This window comes from Micropterus salmoides, unplaced genomic scaffold (genome assembly GCF_014851395.1).
Source record: "Micropterus salmoides isolate LMB-PRFRI ecotype aquatic unplaced genomic scaffold, ASM1485139v1 Ms_hic_scaffold_8, whole genome shotgun sequence".
NCBI classification, from domain to species: domain Eukaryota; kingdom Metazoa; phylum Chordata; class Actinopteri; order Centrarchiformes; family Centrarchidae; genus Micropterus; species Micropterus salmoides.
In genome coordinates this window covers 34,764,785-34,786,816 of record NW_024044570.1, presented here as the reverse complement: position 1 = coordinate 34,786,816, position 22,032 = coordinate 34,764,785, and the positions used below count along the sequence as shown (strand labels likewise).

Here is a 22,032-nt window from a genome sequence, read left to right as displayed (position 1 = left end):
GTCGCTGTCATCCCTAACCCTGTCTCTCTGCCTGTTTCCCTCCCAGGTACACTCACCCTCGTCCTCCGTTCAGTCGGCTGGGCTCATCCACTGGCCCACTCCTCCTCAGACTTCCCTCACGGCATCCTCCCTGTTCCCCTGCCTCTCCTCGCTTCCCCGGCTCCCTGGCCCCCTGTCTCCTTGGTTCCCCGTGCCTGTGCTTTCTCGACATCCACCTCTTCCTCCAGTCCCTTTACCCCTTTCTCCCTCAGTAAACCTCCTTCCCTCCGAACTTTTTTTGGGTCCTCTCTGTCCCCACACCACGCAATCCCACAACACATTAGGGGTTAAGTCACTGTTTGGTAGCTACCATTTCAGTACACTGGAAATGGCCCAAGCAATGTTGGCTATCATGCACTACATAGACAGGAGGTCATTGCAGCCCTCAGCTTGATGAGAGTTTCGTCATTAGTACCTGTAAGAAATGACTCAGTAAATTCATTCAAATGTGGCCTAAAACTGTCATCACAGGACTACTGTTGGAATGACATGTGCAGGCTTCATCATGGGCTCCATTATTACTATATAACATCATGAAATGCAGCAGGTCAGTAGCCTACTGAATGCACAGGATGCTCTGGTTAATATCACACGAGGACTGTTGCTTAACTCCAGACAGTTTCACTGTACGAACCTTGACTGTGCGTGAAAGCTTTTGGATGTGTAGAAGAACACAGAGCTGCTGTGCCTCGTGCGTAAATGCGCACAGCGTTTCTCTTAATGGGGAGACGCGTTACCCTATTTCATCCACCCAGAAATTCAAAAAAGTATTTAAGCTATCTCTTACCCCTTTCCAAGGTAAATGGTATCGCCCAAAACTCTGCCTGTAAACAGCACGTTTCCATGTGTTTCCACAACATTGGTAGGGGAACAGTTTTTCAAGTTGAAATGAGGGTTGCGACGGTGTAATGAGCTACGTCCGCATAAAACCTTCATTTAAGTTGATCGTGTTATCAATGTTTTTTGTTAGAATTTGTTTATTGATAGGCTATAGCCTAAATATAATTACAGAGGTCCGTAATTCGGTGATGATAATCCTTGATGAGAGAATGTCTTGGCCGGGTTATAAAGACAAATTATACCTAAAATGGGCGGAGCCATACCTGCTATTAAAAATTGTGCAAATGTATGTAATAATATTTTTATTTAAATCACACATTCTGTGGCCCCACTGTGACCGGTTGTTTTGTGACCTCTTCTAAATAATGACATGTCTGCCATTTAATTTAGACATGAGAAAGAATGAGATACAATCACTGATGATAAAAAGTTCCATTTGACAATGTGCAGGTCCTCTACTTCTTTGTAAGATATGAAAAGGGACAGACTTCCTGTACCCATGCAATTAAAAAATGAAAAATCACTATAAGAAGCATTTCAACATCAATCTGGGACAGTTCTCAGCTAATACAGCATTACAATATAATTATACATATTTATTTTTAATTTTATTAATCCATATATCAATACATTTTGTAAAATGAAAATGTGATTATCAAGAATAGAGCAAAACAAGGGTCTTTGGGATTAATCATTGAAATAGTTCGTAGCTGCATGAAAGTACTCAGCAAAAAATAAATCATTAAACCTCATCGGCTTGCTGTTGATTGAAAGCTCTCTGTGCCCATTTCAGATTCAGGCTGACGCAGATCTCGTTCCCTTTGGTAGTACTGACCCTGCAGAAACAACAGCAACAACAGATTTAGAACTGGAAATTTTTATGTAGTCATCACAGTCACTGGCTGACCAATTTCTATGTCGTGCTTCTGTGAAATGTAATATTTGTTTTGTTATTTTCTTCATTTAATTTGATTCATTTAACTCCTTCATGTCCTTGCTAAACATGTGGCCATGGCTCTGGTGGGGATCTTTCTAGTGACATAAACAAGTAAAGCAAAGACATACACAAATCCCTTTTCACGACAGCTGCTGTGAGTCTTGATGATGTTGATAATTTCTGCCTGCCGGATCCCTCCTGTATAGAATTTGAAGCAGCACCGTACGGGTGCTATTTCATTCACTCCATGTGCTGAAAAAAACAAAAACAAGGATCATTTAGCACCACACACAGTCATTCACTGACCTCAATACACAACAGGTCAGCATGTAGCTGCATGCTGGCAACATCGTGTACTGCTACACACAAATCTTTACCCTAACTCCTCCAACTGAACTGAATATACTGAATCACTGGAGACGGAATCAGAAGCTTCCTGCACTGAAACATTAGTCATTATCAGGCTTCAAAATTACACTTTCTCATTGTGTGTAATTTATTTTCAATATCATATTATAGAGATTACTACTTAGGGAAGATTATTGGCACTGTAAAAAAAAAAAATACAGTTAAAAATCCAAAAATCTAAAATATTGGTTTATGATTTTTTTAATTAACCTTAAAGGGGAACACAATATATTATGTGCTTTGGCCATTAAATTTAACTTCGTAAGTCATCGTAGTGACGAAACAGTGATGGCAATTTACAAATTTTACTAGAAAATATATAATAGGGATACAGCTAAAAAACACAGTGTTATTAAGCTCTATAGTTTACTAGTTTAATATTAGTGTTGTATTTTTTTATTTAATGAATGTACATAGACACTTTATTTAATCATGTTAACTCATTCAAGATCTCTTTTGCAAAAGACCTGAGGTGGGACCAAGTCATCGTTTTACAAGTCCGAGTTAAGTCTCAAGTCTTAGCACTGAAGTCCCAAGTCGAGTCCCTAGTCCAGACCGATCATGAGTGGCAAGTCTGAGTCAAGTCCAAATCTTAAACCTTGAATTTCGAGTCCTAAACAAGTCATAATGCACTCTTCACCAAAGGTTTTTCAAGTTAAAATAAAACAATTTATTGAATGAAGTACTAGACTGTAGGAAAGAAGGCAGAGGTGCAGTTTCACACAACAAATTTCATGAATTAAATTAAATGTTCATGTAGGGCTGCTAATTATTTTGGTCAATATTGAGATCACAATTATTTAACATGCATTACTCAAAAACCCCAAATAGCCCATGAAATAAGAAACAATAATCCAACATTATTAACTTGAAGCAGCATCTAGTGCACAAGAGGACGACAGCAGCACAGTTTCCCCCAAGTTGACAGCTTTGGGTGATGGATGGGTCACTGAGGGGGCTGTGTGTGTGTGTGTGTGTGTGTGTGTGTGTGTGTGTGTGTACCCGGAGGGGAGCAGAGCAGGTGACAGGTGAACTACTCGAGTTGACGAAGTTACGTTACAGAACGCTGAAATAAAACCGTGGTTTGTTGGGAGATGCAATGACAGAAACCAGCAGTGAGAAAACTATAAATCGCTATGACGTTAGAAGACGCAGACACAGTGGATATTTTACAAGCACCGATCAGGTAAAGCAACACTGAACACACCTCTTAGGGAGGAAACGAGAGCCTCAGCTGTGAAGGAAAGAGGTGCGCTGGATTTATAAAACAAAACCAGTGTCGTTTTGAAACAGCACCCGGCGATATTATCGTTTTATCTTAATGAACTTGTTTTTATAATTGGTGGAAGCAGCTTTCATGCAACAGCTGCAGCAGCAGTCTCTCTACACTGTTTCGACCTGACCTTTCTTTCCTCCGTGAGGTGGAGGAATTTAGAAAGTTGCGTGGTGCTGCGTCAGGGCCCCAGCTGTTGTGCATGGATTAGCCTATGCGTAAAATTCCTCCAGCCAGAGGGAACGATCACCAACCGTTCAGAGCGCGCTGTTAGCGGGCTACTGCACAACTCATTGTAGGCACCGGAGAGGGAGTGGGTCGCTGGGGCGTACAGGGCCAGGAACAGGAGATCGCGGAACGGCCGGGTGCGCTTCAGATGGTCGGTGACTGTTCCCTCTTGCTGGAGGAAGCCACACGCTCCAGTCTAATTGAGCACCGCGCTATGTTGATGCACAGTTTTATAAATCATCATTTATATTCGGGCATGGGGAGTGTCAAGTCAGCTCGAGTCAAAAGGCTCAAATCCAAGTGAAGTCACGAGTCATTCCTGTTCAAGTCAAAGTCGAGTCGCAAGTCTTCTTTGATTTTGTCAAGTCCAGTCAAACGTCATCATTTTTGTGACTCGAGTCCACACCTCTGCAAAAGAGATTAAATGCATGATTCACATTAATTCTCTGAGTTATTTGAAAACATCCTTCAAATATGTGCAGGATATCAGTGGCATATTTCAGCCTTTTGTCACATTGTGTTCATTCGTCAAAATGTTTATTATAAAGTAGTTTTTCTAAATGTAATCAAACAGTTAACTTCATATAGAAAAGTTTTTAAATAATGTGATTATATATCCAAGCTTTGCAGAAACAGCTAGTAAAGTAGTAACAGTAACCAGTAAAACCAGAATATTACAGTATCACTCAATGCTCAGAAATCAAAGGTACCAATAGTTTAACTGCCAGATACGGTAAAGTTTAAAAACCTTTTCACAGTCATATCATTTGAGGTTTACCATTCACTCCTAGTGTAAACCTTGTGCAGGAGGCAGGCGTGAGGTAATGGTGTGATAAATTAAATAATGAAATAAAAAATCACTGGTAGCCTTAATTCAGAAACAGACCCCCTAATGGCATTTCCACAAAGTAGACTGACAGACTTACGCATGGCAGTGCAGTAGGAAGCAGCGAGCAGCAGCAGGAGTCCCACTGTGAAGCTGAGAGTCTTCATGCTGTCTTCAGTGTAGAACTGATGATGCTGATCTGGCTTTGTTATCTAAAGTGATCTGTTCTGATCACTATGTGTCTGACAGCTGCTTATACAGTGTCATTTTCACATTGCATTGCAATTCTGAGAAAACTGTCCGAGGGGGGTGTTGTCACAATTGCGGGTGACAGGAAGTTTGAGGAACAACACGGCACTTAGACAAATTAGAAGTCACCATCAAGCAACACTTCAGCAGCTCTGCACTGCATCTTTTTGATCTGTTTTCTGATAAAAGAAAAAAATGCACTCAAAACAGAAGCAGATAACAAAAAGGATATACGTGCTTTTGATCGAACTGAGAACTTTTCTGAATTAATTCCACTGACAAAGACAAGAGTTCAGAAAGCTATTCTTGATATGTGACGGCATATGTGTTCACACATTTAAAAGAAGTGCCATCTTGTCATTCTAAAAGTATCAGTAGCCGATGCTTCAAACTTAGTGCTGGTCAGTTTGTCAAACAACATCTGAAAACCCCCAAAATACAGTGGACTTGTCACATTCAAGTGACAAGTTTAGCCCTCTGTGAGTTTGTGTTATATTTGATCAGTTCAGTTTCTGTTATTTAGTATGTTGTGTTTTAGGGTTCTGTCCGGTCTGTTGTCCTGAGTCCAGTCTGTAAATGTCATTGTGAGCTCTGCCTGATTTGTTATCCGTTTGGTTATTATCTCTCTGTGTTTGTCTGTTCAGTTATCTTAGTCTGTGGTTGATTTTGTCAGTGTTGTCCTGTTACCATGTCGTCCCCCTGTGTTATTAGTTCGTCCCTGTTTGTGTTGTTGCTAATGCCTTGCGTTAAACTCCCTGTTGCGGTCTGGTTTAGTTAAAACTCCAGCAGTTGGTCCATGTTTTCTGTTTGTGGTTGGTTCCTGGTCTTGTGTTCTCTGTTTAGTCTTGTGTATTCCCTTGTTCATTTACTGGTTCTGTTTAGCTCACTTTGTACCTGTCTGTCATGTATTCTGTGTAGCCTTGTTTATTATGTTATTCATCCGCATCTTTAGGTTTACTTAGTATCTGTCTTTTCTCTTAGGTTTAGCTCTGCGTCTCAGCCCTGTGTCCTAGTTCTGTGTCTCAGTTCATGTCTTAGAGTTTACTTCTGCTCTGTGTACTTATGTGTTCTAGTTTAACTGTCTCTCTGCCGGCCTCGTTAAACTGATCCCAGTCACCTGTGTTGCTCCCTCCCAGCTCATTAACCCATGTGTGCATATATACTTGTTTGTTTCCTCAGTCTGTGTCTGATCATTGTAGTGTGTACACTCAGTCGTGTTTGTGTGGAAGAGTGTTCTGTCAGCCTGTTGGATTTTCCCGTCTACTGCCTGTTAACCTCTTTATTCATTTGTATTAAATACCCTGAACTGAATTTGCTCCAGTGTTATACGTTTAGGCTCATCTCCTCTCCACTCACCCACGGAACCCTAACAGGACTGTTCCCATGTACATATCCAACCACTAAAACAGACAACTAAAGATAGGAACCCACTTCTTTCAGTTTCTAACACAAATTTTTCTTTTTCACCAGAAACAGAATTTCCATTGAAGGACCAGATCAACTAAATCACAAAAAAAGCTTTTGTCCTATTACACATGCTGATATCTTGCATCTCTCTAGCAGATACTTTCAGTTCTGTCTACTGAGGTTTAGAGATATCCGCTTCTGAAGCTCCTTTCTGCCACAATATCGAGATGAATGGAATTTTGTTCAGATTATTCTCTCTATTATGCTCTGTGCTGTTAACAGCTAGGTCTGTGGATTATTTAGGACATTTTTTGTGGAAAGACACATTACTTCTGAGGTATTTTTTATTTTGCTTGGATGCTTGGGATAAATCTGGGCTAGCATCAGGGGCCTTAGGGATAACTGAATATCTGTTAGATAGCTAGATACCCCTAGAAAAAGTGAGGATTTCTACATTGTGAGGACATTTTGGCCGGTCCAGACTACTACAAAGTAGCACTTTTAAGGTTTAGGTTAGGTCAGGGTGCACAATTATAGAAAGCCAAAATGTGTTGTGTGTGCCTCTAAATGTTGCATGCTGGGCTAAATGTTTTATATCATTAGCCCATACTATATGATGTCAGCATTACTCTGTGTTCCTGGACCAAGTAAATATAATGTAATCACAAAATGGAATTACATCAAACTTCAGTACCAGGTTGGTGGTGGTGGTGGGGGTGGGGGTGGTTGTTGCATCGCTGCCTCCTGTAGAGGAAGGGGCATGTACGGCTACTGAGACACGAAGATAAAGTTGCACATTGAACCGCAGAGCAGCAGCCTCTTTTAGAGGAGACAGAGGTTTAGTTGGTGTTAGCATATTAAAGTTAAGTTCGGCCACACAGAGGCAAAGAATAGATTGTGTGAGATCATCTGAATAAGTTTGCAAGTCCTATTACTGTGAAACATGCTGATCATAACAAGATAACAGCCTGGGGTGAGATTTTGCACAGGGGAGAGCATGAATTGGGCATTTGCACATTCCTTTTCAAAAATATAAAACATATGTACATATTTTAAAATTTTTGTCTCTGTCTGTTCTAGTTATCCTCTGTGTTTGGAGACCCTGTCTGTCGGTCTGTCTGTCTGACTGGCTGCAAGCTCACCTGACACCATTTTCTGATGACACTGCTTTCCATCCTAAACTGAGCCTGGATTCTGCCCGCTTCCCATCCATCAGTTCTTCCTTAGCACATTCCCTTGTAAATAAAACTGCTTGAGTTACCGTTCATCTGCCTTGTGTCTGCTCCTGAATCCTTTTAGCTTAACCCTAACAGATTCCCATTAGATCTCTGAGTTATTCAAAAACATTTAAATATGCGTAGTATATTAATTGCATATTTCAGCCTTTTGTCATATTGTGTACAGGGTTGTTCTCAGCTGTGTACCACTGAGGTCATGCTCTGTATTTTTCTGGGAATTTGGGCCAACAACATATAGTTCAGCAACAGGCAGTGAGAACAAGCAACTGGAACAAGTGTGCAGGCTCATGTGGATGTCAGGTCATATGGACAATACTGGACAGGCATACTGGACAGGAAATAGGTGGACAGGTAGTGGCTGGTGGACAAATAACAGAGGTAGAAAGCTGCAAAATTGTTATGTCATGACAACTATGTGCCATTGTATTTGTTTCTAACACAATATATGCTATACGCTATAATGGTTGAGATGGTATATATATATATATATATATATATATATCTTTTTATTACATAATGACATTAGAATGCTGGAAACGGGATTGCAAGCTACGGGTCTCTGGCCAGACATGAACCATTGACGTTGCAATTACATCACATCACATCTGACACAACTAGTCCATCAAGATGCCCTTTCATAACGTATACATTTACATACTAGTGGACTCATCTTAAAAAGAATAAGATTAACAGAGGTACATGTTTTATGTGATGTAATTCTGTGGTTTATACAATACAATACAATACAGTACAATGTGTTAAATATCTTGTGCGTACTATATGTATAGTTGCAGATTATACATGGTTATGATTAACGATGTGTATTTTAGATGAACGGTGACTCAAATGACTAGTTGTAATGTGAAAGATGGTTTTTGCACTGATGAATATGCAGAAAATGATTTGCCAAATCTGCAGCTCTATGGTGCTATTAAGCTTCTTGTAGCTCACTGCTGGGTTTCTTGCAGGTTTCACCTAATCATATTTAAGACTTTTCAAGACAGTTTCACAATCGCCGGGCACAAAAACACATGATTCGACTATCAGTCGACTATTGGCAGGACTTCTGATTTGTATATGTAAATCCTTAGTCGGGGACAGCCCTACAAACACATACATGTAAACTCAGCAGGGATGAAAAAGGTGACATGTTTGCAAACAAAGCATTCTGGTGTATTCTGAGAAGAAAATAAAGGATGTTATATCTGTGAATAATAAGTTGGAAAATCTAGAGCCGATTTTGAATAAACTACACCCCAAAAGCTAAACTTGCTAAAGAAGTCTACTGTGGAGGAATTACCATTAGATCTGGGAAAAGTCATTTGGTTAGTTTGATGCTTTACACAATATTTTCCATCCATGGCACAGGCCCAAGCTGTTTTGAGCCTCACAACCTAAACCTTATAAAGACAGGGGAAATCCTGTTAACCTGTTGACCTCAGAATTGCCGATAAGACTGTTCATGTTTGCCTTTTGTGTCTTAATTTACTGTTTTTTATATTTGAAGTAATAAACATAAAAAAAACAGACAACGTGAGACCACCTCGGTTCTGTATAATTACCAAGCATTTCATTTGTACATTAAAATTCTAAAGAATAATCTCATAAGCTTAAAATGTGACAGCTCCTCCGTGTTCAACACCGTCCCTTCTTTTTAATTTATTTTAACTATCAAGATGTATCGTATGTGTACAGGACAGAGCTGTAACCTGACAAATTAATGCTAATATTTTCCTCCGCTAATTTTCACCGTCACTTTCTGTCACTCTCACATTCGCTCGCCCACACACTCCGCACTGTAACAGCACCTGTCAGGTAGATGTCCTTTGAAGAATTAGGAGAGGAAGGAACGATCAACACGATTCACGGGAATGACATATTTTGATTCAAGAAGGCGATTTTTCAAAAGAGACTCGCTCTAAGCTGCCTGTTGGTCTTTGTAGTCGTAAAACAGTAAATTACATCACGGGAGGAAAAAACATTCTAAAGCGCTGGGGGTGCATTTCAATGAGCATTAGAGGTAGCACTACATGGACATAGGAAAATTAAGACCTGTTTAAAATTAATTAAGACCTAGAATACAAGACTTTTTAAGGCCTTAAATTTTGATTTTGAAAAAGAAAAATTGGGACTTTTTAAGACCCTGCGGAACCCCTGTTCTCATCTCATCCTTTCCTGCAAAACCAGACATTGGTTTATTATACAAAAGTACGTCTTCATTGCAGCTGACCGCTGCTCTCAGTGTTGTGGAGCTGATTGTAGACATTCAGAGCCCACTGGAAAGTTTGTCGGTAGCAGATCTGTCTTCCTGTATAATATTGAACTCTGCAAAAAATACAGACGATAAAAACAAAACAAAAAGTTTCAACATTGTGATTAAATCCATTTCAATTCAAATTCATTCACTGGTTGGTGGTGAAAATCAACATATCCCACAATCTATCATAATTAAACGTCAACATAATCCCACACATAGGCCTAGCTAGATCTTAATAGTCAAAACCATAAAAATACCATTAGAGACAATCACATAAGTGCTAATAATAATTTGATTGATGTTCAGTAGTTCAGTACTGACACTCTGTTTATCCACCTTCTCTTGTTCATGTTTTAAAGGAAGTGGAATTCATTATTATGGATGCTGTGATCTTGTGATAGGCAGGTGGGTAGATTTATTTTGTCACAATACAACAGGTTATAGAGTGAAAATTCCCTTCTGTTACGTAGCAGACAATATACATTAATATAGAAGCAATTATAAAAATGGCAAACAGAAATAAACTATATTCAATGGAACAGTGCTGTTTAAGAGTCATAATTTATTTATTTATTTGTAGCTTTGGCAATATTGTTGTTTTACATTCATGCCAATAAAGCTAGATTAAATTGAATTAGGTCTGATGGTTTGGGGGAAAAGCTGCTCTGCAGTCTGGTGGTGCGGCAGCAGAAACTTCTAAATCTCTTCCCAGACGGCAGCAGGGTGAACAAGCTGTGGCTGGGTGGGTACTGTCCTTTAGTGTCCTTTGGGCTCTACGTGGGCACCTCACCGATATTACTGATGCTTGCGAGATGGGTAACAATGATCTTCTGAGCAGTTTTAATCACCCGCTGCAGAGCCCTCCGGTCCTGGGCCGTGCACATCCCATGTTAGTGATGTTTCTAGTCAGGATGCTTTCTATGGCTCCTCTGTAAAAGCTGACAAGAACCTGGCACAGGAATTTGGCCTTCCTAAGCTTCCCTAAAGAACAGTAATTTCTGATGTGATTATGCCTGCCTGGAGGTGAGAGGCCCTCCATCTTTTTATTCATAATTTCATCGCCAGTTAAAAGACAAGAATAGCAAAAGAATGAAACCCAAACTTACATGAATGCCTTCTGCTGACAGGAGCTGTGGGTCTTGGTTATGCCCGATACGAGATTTAATGGTAACCCCCGAGTGTAAAACTTGAAGCAGCAGTTTCCGGGTGCTAACTGCAGACCTTTGGCTGTGAGGAAGATAAAAGGATAATTTCATTATAAACATGTCAGTGAGAAATCATAAAACGATTAATGATGAGGCACAAACAGAGATCACTCACGCATGGCGTTGCAGCAGCAGGCGGTGAGCAGCAGCAGCCCCAGAGTGAAGTAGAGAGTCTTCATGATGATGTCGGCCAAAAGATGATGACGATGTTCTTCTTCTGTCTTTGCTGTGATCGACTCTTAGCACTACGTCTGATATAAATACTATTTATTGTGGAGCTGAAATGTGTTTCCATCCAAAACAAATCCAGGTCATCAGGCAAGGATTTCCCCACCGCCTCAGCTTTCCACTGTGAAGAAACACTTTCAGTAAAGGGCCAGACCACAGATTTGTTGTAAAGATTAAAATCATCTCCGGGACCACAGAAAACAAGACTCTTCTTAGCGTTTATCTTATCTACATCTTGGTTAATTTTTAGTCAGTGGAAAAAGCATTGAAGTTCTTCACACAATTCACAGTGTACAGTCTACAACACATTGCATTGTAGCAGCAGGCGGTGGGCAGCAGCAGCCCCAGAGTGAAGCAGAGAGTCTTCATGATGATGTCGACAAAAAGATGATGACGACATTCTTCTATCTTTGCTGTGATCGACTCTTAACACTGTGTCCATTGGGAGCTGAAATGTGTATGATGTCAGTCTTTCCATTCAAAAATGAATCCTCCCTTGAGACTTCAGAGAAGAATTTCCCCAGAATGACCTTGGTCTTTTGGTAAAGTTTAACAATCCTTCCTAGCCTATTTTTGTTAACCATAGTTAGGTTGCCAAACCAGGTGATCATTTAAAAAGGTAAAATGGACTCAATTAAAGATGAATAAAACATTTTCAAAAGAAATTTATCAACGTTAAAAACAGTTTCTGATTGGCCTTTTTGCAGATGTCTGTTAGCATCCATTTATTGTCCAGGATGGTGCCCAAGTACCTATATTGGCTCACTGTCTCTATGGCTCTGCCACTGATAAAAGTCAACAAGATAACAAGAGGGTTTTGGCAAAAGTCACTAAGCATTTATTTTGTTTTAGAGACATTGAGTTGCAAGTAGCAGTGGCATTAGTACCGACGATGCAACCTGTGGAATGCACTGGGGCCCAGCTGATTACAAGGGCCCACAAGGGACATTGCCATGTAGATCATGATCAGATGGCGTCATCCATTCATTCATACTGTGTTGGCATAATGAGTTGCTGTGCTTTTCTTGATTGCCATTTGTTCAGTGGACAATGACTGTGTCAGCTACTTTGTGTTGATTTGTTACGGTAGGCTTATTTGGTTGTTTGACAGGCTGTAAGATTACATTTGGCACTTTGGCTGCTGTCCTTGGTGCTGAGCAAATGCTGCAAATTTTTGGGGTGAGGGGCACAAGAAAAATATTTGACTGGGGCCAATCACAATTATGTTACGCTGCTGATTATGAGTCACACCATTTGATGAAATTGTCAAGGACTGGTCCATGGCCCACCTCATGGTCCTGCAGGAGACTGACAATCACAGAGTCATCTGCAAACTTGATTATGAACCTTGATTTGAACCTACTCTGAGAGTCATTGGTGTAGAGCACAAATAACAAAGGTGACGAGACGCACCCCTGGGGTGATCCTGTAGAACACGTCAGGGCTTCAGACAAAGTGTCATTAATATGGGTTCTCTGTGACCTCATTGTCAGGAAGTCGACCAGCTAACATCCTATTCTGATATGGTGCCAAAGTCAATCAATGTGTCTTGTTGGCCTCCAGGTGCCCAACAGCAAAATTCAGCAATACTGTTGTGGCATCCTCTAACGCTTTCCTTACTTGATACGCAAATAGTGGGTCAGTTACACTCTGTGTCATGGCCACAAAACCTGTTCAGAACCTTTCATGACTAATGAGGTAAGCAAGTGAAAAGGAAGGGCTGCCCAGGTGAAACTTTAGAATAGATAACTTTCAAATTGGTGTAGTTGTTTGTGACAGAAACATTTTATCTGTGTAATTTTCATTAAAGTTGTAGGTAACATCAATGAGCTTGATGTCTGAGATAGTGTGAGTTCAAAAAAAAACTTGTTTTAATTATATTAAGTTATTCATAATTAAAGGCATGGTCACTTTGGGTAACAGGTGGGTGCTGACGCTGAACTTTAAAAATCTCCCTGTATGGGTGACGTCACGGAGACTACACACACACACACACACACACAGAAAATTGACTATAAATGAAAAATTTAGGCTATGTTAAAAAAAATAAAAATAAAAAAGCTTAAGAAATGTCGACATTACAGAAAGATCAAGGTCCAGAGTTCCATTAGAAAAATGTCTGGTGAAAAGTTTTATGGTTTCCGCCTCCTCGTGGGTAAACTACATTACAAGTTATCATCAGATAAGATCAGAGTCAGAATCAGAAAGAGCTTTTTTTGCCAAGTATTATTTTACCCGTACGAGGAATTTGCTTTGGTGATAAGGTGCTACATGTAGAAAAACATACAGTTGACATAAATATATGTAAAAAAATATATAAATATGAAATAAACAGATGCAAGTTATAAAACAATAAAAGAACTATGTGTAGAGAAAGAAAATGTGGCAGATATTTACATGTGGATTACTCTAAGCTTGTGTTGTGCTGACATATTCCAGGGTCATCATGAGTCAGTTCCCCCTGTTATGCAAATCTGGGTGATGCAGATCGAAGTGATGGAGATAGCATCATGTTCACAAGATCTTATCACAGCTGTTTACAGATATGTACATAAACCCAGATTTAGCAATGCATCATGTTCACAAGATCTTATCACAACTGTTTACAGATATGTACATAAACCCAGATTTAGCAATGCATCTGTGACCTATTTAGATCACTTCTGTGCATGCTTTTGAAACCCCATCAATTTCCTCATGATTATCATCTATAATTTTACTTTCATATATCTGTGACCTGTTCTTACTTAAAGATGCATGTGAGAGGCAATCTGCAGAATGCTTTGACCTCTGTGATATGTTCACAAGTCAGTAGTTGACTACTAGAATATTCTACCACAGCTGCAGTAACTTTGCTGATATTTTACATCAGATGAAGAAACATTATAGGTATTACAATATCCAAATAATAAAGTCGACACTGTGGAGTTGAGTATTATCAACAAAAAAAATATCAAAAGTAAAATGAATCAAATCTCACATGGATAGAACAACTTGATTTTGTGATATCACAGCTGTTTTAGAATTTGTTCGTGGTTCAATAATGCAATTTACACACTAGATGTAATTTGAAGAATTTTTAAGCAGGTATATACATTAATAATCAAAAAAGTCAAGTATTTTTAGAAATCTTTAAACATCTAGAGGGGATCTTGAAATATGAAATGTAAAAATATTGAATAATCTTTTTTATATATTTCCATATATCTTATTCACACAAATTTTATTTATTTTTATTTATTAACACAAGTGCACATACACACATATCAGGACTATAACCAGATAAAACAAGGATAAAATAGTACATTGTGTTGCATAGCAACCAGCTGCTCCTCCTACTTCACATTTTTTAATTTGTAGTTTTAATTTCTTTGCAGGCTAAATCAACACTTTGACGTAATACTGGTGGTACACAGGAAAGTAATATGGGTCGCGTTAGCTGGTGAAGTAATGTGGAAGTTATAATATTACAACTATAGTATTTTGATAATGTTAGTAACTGGTTGACGTTAGTGTGTGAACTTGTGTTGACTGTGTTTTCACCAGATAAGTGAGGTTAGAGCCTATTGACAAGTAAAAAAGTGATTTATTAAAGCCCCCCTCCAGTGTATTTTGACATTTCTATGATATTTCATATTTTTCTGAGTCATTTCTTACAATGTTGATTACCCACATAGTTCGTCATATTTTTTTTGACAAATGGCTTAATTTTGTGCTCAAAGTTGCAAAAGTTGCTTAGTTGTTAAAACGGGGTTGTGACATATGACTATACTAATTCCATAAGTCATACGTCATTCTCCAAGCTTGCGCAGGCGCACTGTCATGCCTCGTTAAGTCAGAGCATCAAACTGATAAACATCGTTGTCAGCTAGCTAACCAATTTATCATGTCATTTACTTAGAACTTACAATAGGTATGTCTCTCTGTGTCTGATTTTTGGTTTGTCTTTCTAGTTTAGTTAGCTAAGTTAACTAAATTGTAGTTAGCCAGGTGTAGTTAGCTAGCATAGTTATCGCAGAAAGGTGGCTAACAGAGGGTCTTCATTTTATTTTTTAGTTTCCTCCTCTTGGTTTAGTGTGTTATTCATTTTCATTATGGCATTTGTGCATGCGGTGTTGGAGGACAGATGACAGAAAACACGTCGCACTTTCACCTGCCACCGTCTTATATACAGTCTGCAACATGCATTTTACTGACGGCCGTTTTACCAATGCATCGGCGGAGGCACCCCCACAAGTAAGCACACCATAAAATGTGGTGGGAGTTATCGAGTGCAGTGCGTGACAGGACCATCAACTGTGATTGATAACAGCTGATACGCACACATTAGTTTCTATCATGGGTAAGTAATAGCTACTCCTGCCAGACAGTAAAGTGTACTAAACTTTACAGTGTAGTGGCATATCGTTAGTGAACAGTTTTTGGTTGTCATGGTAATGTATTACGGCCGACTATTAACCACACCCCCATTCTCTGTTTGTGAAACTGGTTGGAGGGGGGCTTTAACTATTTATAGCTCCTTTAAGAAGACAAACAATAATTAAATAATGCAAAAATAAAATTTAAATATTAAGTTGCATAGCAACGAGCATAGCAGCATCATTCCAAAATGCTGAAATCAGCAGAATATAAGAACAGGCACTGAACACAACTGTCACATTTACCAAGACCTCTGGAGAGGTAAGTCCTCTTTGGTCCATACTTTGCCAGTCTAAGCTACACTAATAAGTTATCTAAGCTAATTAGCCTTGAATTAGCATTTTGGCTAACGATTTTTGTTGAAAAAAATATTGTGTCAGGGAGAGAAGAAAAGTATTTTTACTGTCTTATTCTGTCAATAATTACTTTTTTCAAATGAAACACATCACTAAGTTACGGGTCACATTAAGATTATTGGCAGTGATTACTAGAAATTATTATTTGAAATGCAGCATTTACATTGTAGTTACCAAGGAAGAACTGTTACTTTGGTATTTCGGGAGGTCGGCTTGTTTGTTGTCTCACCAGAAGGAGATTTGACATTAATTGTTGTTGCTGTGTTCAGGGAGGTGATTTATGTCAGAAAGCTGTCGAATACACCTGCCTCTGTTATTATTACAGTTTGTGTCTTATCTTTTTTATTTTGCCCAAAATGCGCATCTGTCGTACTGAAGAGATGCTAATAAGTTTATAGTGTTACATAACATAATGATATTTTTGATAATTTTATCTGTACATGTAGTTTTTCCCTTGAATTGAGAATGAAATCACAAAAAGTCCTTGTACTTCTGTTAGGAGTGGGCTTTTGTGTTCATGTCTTTCCTGTTTTAGGTTCTGTGTTTCTCTGTGTAGCCTTGTTTATTATTTTATTCATTCACACGTCCTAGTTTACTAGGTATCTGTTTTCATGGGTTTGGTTTTGGATTCTGTGTTTCTACAGCTTTATTTGATCTTGTCATGTTTAGGGTTTTGTAGCTAAGTTTAGTCCTTTGTTCATTCGCATGTTTAAGTTTTCTTGTCTCGTATTCTAGTTATGTCCTGCATTTGTTTTCGTGTCTTGGTGTCTACTGCTGGTCTGTGTACTTCTGTATTATTTTGTCCATGTTTGCTCTGTGTTCTGTTCAATCTTAGTTCAGTCTGTTTTCCCTGTTAGTTGTAGTTTTTTGGTATATTACTGATCTGTCTGCTTAGGTTCTGGTTCAGTTATTTATATTCTGTTTCTTTCTGGTTATTAGTTTCCCTATGGCCTTATTGGTGTGTGTCTCTCTGCCTGCCTGTGTCTCATTAGTCCTGATCCCCCTCACCTGTGTTGCTCCCGCCCCGCTCGTTAGCCCCTGTGTGTATGTATGCCTGCTTGTGTCTTCAGTCTTCATCATGTCCTTGCGTTGTTTATGTTGAGGGTTCACTGTGCCTTATTCTTTGTATCTTTTGGATAACCTTGTGGATATTCCTTGTTTTGGGATTTTTCCCTACGTTTTCAGTTTGCATTGCTTTTGACTGAATTTTTGCCATGTGCCTGCTTCTTTGTTGTGTTAATAAATATCTTATTTGAACTGAAACCACTTTGCCTACTGTCTGCATCTGGGTCCACACCTCAGTTCTATGCTCTTGCACTCAGCCACCACATGACAACTTCACGTCACTTCACTTTTTGCACCGTTATCATGTGAATTAAAGAGTAACTACACTAATTGTTTTCTTTTTATTAATGCTAAACTTTACTTACTTGTCACAGAAATAATAAAATAGTAGTCACTCTTTCAACAGTACTAGCTGTAAATGTACAGTAGAAGACAAATTCTTTGTGAAGGGGAAGGGGAGCAGAAGGGGAGAGAGAAAGACAGGAAAAGGTGGAGAGAGAAACAGGAGAGGGAGGAAGTTTAAAGACAGGAAAGGGTGGTGGAGAAGAAGTTAACAAGTTAAAAGGCAGAGGAGAACAGACATGATTCTTACAATTCTTCTGTTCATGTACATGCTTTTATTTCACACTTGTTTTGGCATTGTAAACGTCTGTTTCCCACACCAATAAAGCTCCACTGAACTGAATTGACAGGAGAGGGAGGAAGTTTAAAGACAGGACAGGATGGAGAAGAGCTGGATGAGGAGGGAGGAACGAGATAGACAGGAGGAGAGAGAAAGACAGGAGAGAGAGAGGCGGAGGAAGAAAAAGGACAGAGTTTTCTCTCTACAGGAGTGTGAAAAAAAAGAGGATGGAAAAAGTGAAGGAGAGAAGGCGGACAAAGAGAAGACAGAGAGAAATGAATCAGTTCCAAAGAAGAGCCTCATTTCAAACCTGATAATGTGGTACCTGGAACACCAGAAGGAGCAAATCATCAAGGCCATCTCCAGGACCAATGAGAAGGAGGTGACCATTGATGTTGGTGGTAAGAAAGTCAGCATATATAGATCTAGGATATATTTCACATAAGTATGTGTTGCATCCCGTAGTTACATGGTCACATGTTTTCTTTAGCATGTTTGAAATAAGCTAAATCAGAGGTTTTCAAAGTGGGAGGCGGGCCTCCCTAGTGGGGTCCAGACAGTTTCATGGGAGGCTTAGTAAAAAAATATTACATTAGTTATAACATTAATTATCAGGAGAGGATACAGAATAGCCTAAATGTGTGTGATTTGGTAAAAGGGATAGTTCAGGGATACAGTAATTTTGGGGGATTTTTCAGTTTTTTCCACATTCCCAGAGATTCACAAACACCATAAGACAGACATTTATTATGTATTTGGTGTGGTCTGTACTGTCAAACAGCAGTATTGGGCTGTCTTGGCTTATTTTGTCTATCTGTGATCACATAACATAATCCTGATCCCTTAGGCATTCAGCACTTGAGCAAAACTGACCAGGTAAATTTAGAGAGGGGAGCCTTTTTCCAAGTCCACAGCCTCAGACTTTCAAAACCCCTGAGCTAAACAATACTGTACTCAGTAACAGCCTGCAAAACTCAAGTTGATGTTTTTTTTGTTGCACTACAGGCTTACCTTTGATAGCTGTTTCTTTCTCAGATGACACTCCTGAAGTAAAGGAGATACGATCATGGAGGCAACAGGCTAAGAGGAGGAAGATGCTGAAGAAACAACAAACAATGGAGGACAGATTAAGATACAAGAGGGAGAAGGGCAAACATCAAGAACAAGGGCATGTGGAAGATGAAAAGAAAGTGGGAACGTTTTTAAAAACAGTTAAATGCGTTCCTTAATGGGTATGGTGATTTAAACATGACTGTTCTGTAAAGCACAAATTATTCTTTATCGGCATTGCTGCAAGGATCCGCAGGAAATAAATTTAATGTCAAAATGTTAGGCAGATTATGTGCTAGTAAACTTCTGCACAAATCCAACTATGCAGACATGTAATATAAACGTCTGCTGTCTGTCAGTTTGGAAATCAGTATACAGTATAACAGTGGTGTTTGTTTGGCCATATTGATTCCTATAATAAAATGTGATTTGATTGAATATTATCTCATTTACTCTAATAGATTATCACATAATAATTATTAGTGACTAACCAATGACAATGTAGTCATATTTGTCTTTATAATTTAATATTTACTTAATATTTAAATTTAAGTAAACGGGAAGGAGTCTCTGAAATAAGGATAAGAAGCTTGCATGACAACTGTTGTGTGCATTGTCCGCTACAATCTAATGCAATGTAATCAAACAAAATCAGATCACATTGGATCTAATATAATATAATTTGACAAACTAATTTATCTAATGTAATTCATCATTTAGGTTTAGCAAACAGATAAATCAGTAGAGTTGTTAGAAAAAAGTATTAAGATAGGGGAGGGGTGGAGGCTGGGTAAATCTTTTTAAAAGTAATGACAAAACATGCAATATAGTAGTGTGTTTTCCTACACACTTTCCCCATTATGTAAATTTTAAACTCTAATGAACATTAATATCTGATATATTGGAAGATTTCCTGAACTGACGTTGGCAGCGCATCAAGTTCATGGTCAAAGGAAGCTGTCTATGATGTCCTGCCAAGCTCAGCGAACCTCCATGCCTGGGCCAAGAGTGAAACTCCATCAAGACCTGCATGTCCCTGAAGAGTTTGTTTTGGCTAGTGTACCAGACATCATTAAAAGTACTGATTACACCTGTGGTTTTCCCACTATAAAATGTATGACATGAAAAAGGTCTATTGCAAATGTATTGTATTCAATAGGGTCTTCTGACTACACAGCCACATACTGTCTAAACTTGTTAAATTTGTTGATGCAGTGTATGACTGAGATTAGAAAAGTTAAAATTTACCTGTTCACTAAAAAGTCACATAATCACATAAAATATTGTAGGAAATTGCAGTGGCTGAGAATGAGAGGGACGCCTCTATGAGAAAGGAAGTCACTGGGGGGAAGGTTCTGACTTTTGTATGTACTGGACAGCAGCTCAGAGTACCCTGCCTGCTCAGAGTCTCCTCACCTGGAAGGGATTCCATCTTTGAGACTTCAAAACTCACATGGGCAATGATGGAGAAGCCAGGAAGGGGGTGACTGGGAGGAACAGCCTGTCTAATCTGAACCAGAGTGATGTTTTGTTATTGGACTTCTGTGCGAGTCATACTGGCCATAACAAATACCATGTTCGAGCATAAGGTCGTTACTAAGTGTACTTGGTACTAGAACACCTTAGGCCAGGGGTTTCCAAAATGTGAGGCGGGCCTCCCCAAGGAGGGTCCAAACAGTTTCAGGGGAGGCTCAGTGAATGGAAGTGAAACAATATTACATTACTTATTGCACTAGTTATCAAAAGGAGATCACACAGAATAGCCTACACATGAGAGTAGTTTTGTGGAACTGTTTTCCCCCCATCATAGTCAGAAACTAATAAATGCCTTAGGACAGACCTTTTTATAAACTATTTGGTGTAGTCAGATGTTATGTCAAACAGTAATCGGTTATCTTGGCTAAAATGTTGAGTATGGGATCAAATAATATAATCATGATTACATAAGCATCCAGGAATTGAGTGAAACTTACCAAGTAAACTAAAGATGCGGGGGCCAAAGATCGATCATAGACTCAGCACCTGTTGAGTTGTGAATTGCAACCAACGGCTCACTCTGCATTCATGTGCTACTTGGATGGTCCCATCACTCGAGTTGTGAAGTTGTTTGTTGTCTTCTGACTTCAGTGTGTTCATGTGCTCTTAAGTTGGAATGTGGAATCAGCATGGACGGATGGACAAAGATGTGTTGGATTAGCGTTAGTTCACTCTACATGGACAGCAAACTAACCGTTATAACCATATTAAAAATTGCATGTTATTATTTACTCACCATTCTCTATTTCAGTGCTGTTCATACTGTTATATTGTCATATTGTAGATACTGTATACCAAATCCACCTACCTCAAGTCATAACTCCTTCACAAAATACTTATTCCAGCATCCTTTGCACTATGCTTCATTGCACTGTGTACCTGTATATCACATCCACCACCGATATGTACATACTCCTGCATCCTTTGCACTCTGCTCACTGCACTATTTGTCAATATGTCTATATTGTTTTTGTTCATAGTTTGCATATTTGTGTTGTCTACACTGATGTCTGTGTCTGATTTTATCTTATTTTTGTTGTTGTGATTTTGTATTTTTGTATGAGTAAGCACATCATGAACAATGTACTATCAGAGTCAAATTCCTCGTATGTGTACACAAACCTGGCAATAAAACTGATTCTGAATCTGATGTTAGCAAAATATGTATGTGCAAGATGTGATTTTGCAGTAACCAAAAGTTTATTACAATGAACCATGTTGTCCGCCATTTTTCTACGTGTATGACATCAACAACTCGGCTGTCCCAAAACTTCTACATGGCATTGTTTTTATTATTTGTGTCTAATATATTTGTGTACTTCTTTATGTTCCATGTACACAATAATATGTGTGCTCCTCTATTTGTCCAAATTTTACTTCTCTTCTTACTTCAACGACAACTACTACTGCTTCTACTACTTCTTCTTGTTCTTAGAACGTATATTTATTATTTATTTTATTTTATTTATTATATATTTATTTATATTTATTTACTACGGTAAATACGTATTTACCGTAGTGACGAAACGCGATCTGTAGAGCAGTTTTTCTGTTTGAGCTACTGTAGAAACATGGCAGCGCAACATGACGACATCAAGGGGGCCTGTGGAATATGTAGATAGAAATAGCTTGTTCAGGTATTAAAAAAATAGTTAATTCAGGGGTGGAAATTAACTTTTTGGCTCACCTTCCAATGGGGCTGGTAGATGGAAAAATCCACCGGCCAAACATATTTTTTACCGGCCAAAATAATAACTTGCCAGTACAGTAAATTGTTTTATAAACTGCTTCAGCCTCATTTTTGCCCCGTAAATCATGAATTCATTTTTCTGATTCACGTGTATCTATT

The 22,032-nt window shown here is 38.9% G+C and overlaps 3 protein-coding genes across 3 annotated transcripts; 1 reads left to right on the top strand and 2 right to left on the bottom strand.

The window, feature by feature from the left end:
- Positions 1-1,166: 1,166 nt before the first annotated feature.
- On the bottom strand, positions 1,167-4,961 carry LOC119894278 (C-C motif chemokine 4-like). The gene is made up of 3 exons (XM_038706947.1): positions 4,652-4,961; positions 1,945-2,068; positions 1,167-1,715 (listed from the first exon to the last, which is right to left on the bottom strand). The coding sequence occupies exons 1-3, from the start codon at positions 4,716-4,718 to the stop codon at positions 1,622-1,624; spliced, it is 285 nt and encodes a 94-aa protein (XP_038562875.1). The 5' UTR covers positions 4,719-4,961; the 3' UTR covers positions 1,167-1,621.
- Positions 4,962-8,143: 3,182 nt separating this feature from the next.
- Positions 8,144-11,687, bottom strand: LOC119894277 (C-C motif chemokine 4-like). Its single transcript, XM_038706946.1, has 3 exons — positions 11,023-11,687; positions 10,809-10,929; positions 8,144-9,770 (listed from the first exon to the last, which is right to left on the bottom strand). The coding sequence occupies exons 1-3, from the start codon at positions 11,084-11,086 to the stop codon at positions 9,662-9,664; spliced, it is 294 nt and encodes a 97-aa protein (XP_038562874.1). The 5' UTR covers positions 11,087-11,687; the 3' UTR covers positions 8,144-9,661.
- A 6,021-nt stretch (positions 11,688-17,708) lies between these two features.
- On the top strand, positions 17,709-19,085 carry LOC119894276 (histone-lysine N-methyltransferase, H3 lysine-79 specific-like). The gene is made up of 2 exons (XM_038706945.1): positions 17,709-17,998; positions 18,633-19,085. Exons 1-2 carry the CDS (start codon positions 17,713-17,715, stop codon positions 18,824-18,826), a joined length of 480 nt encoding a protein of 159 aa, XP_038562873.1. The 5' UTR covers positions 17,709-17,712; the 3' UTR covers positions 18,827-19,085.
- The last annotated feature ends 2,947 nt before the right edge of the window (positions 19,086-22,032 follow it).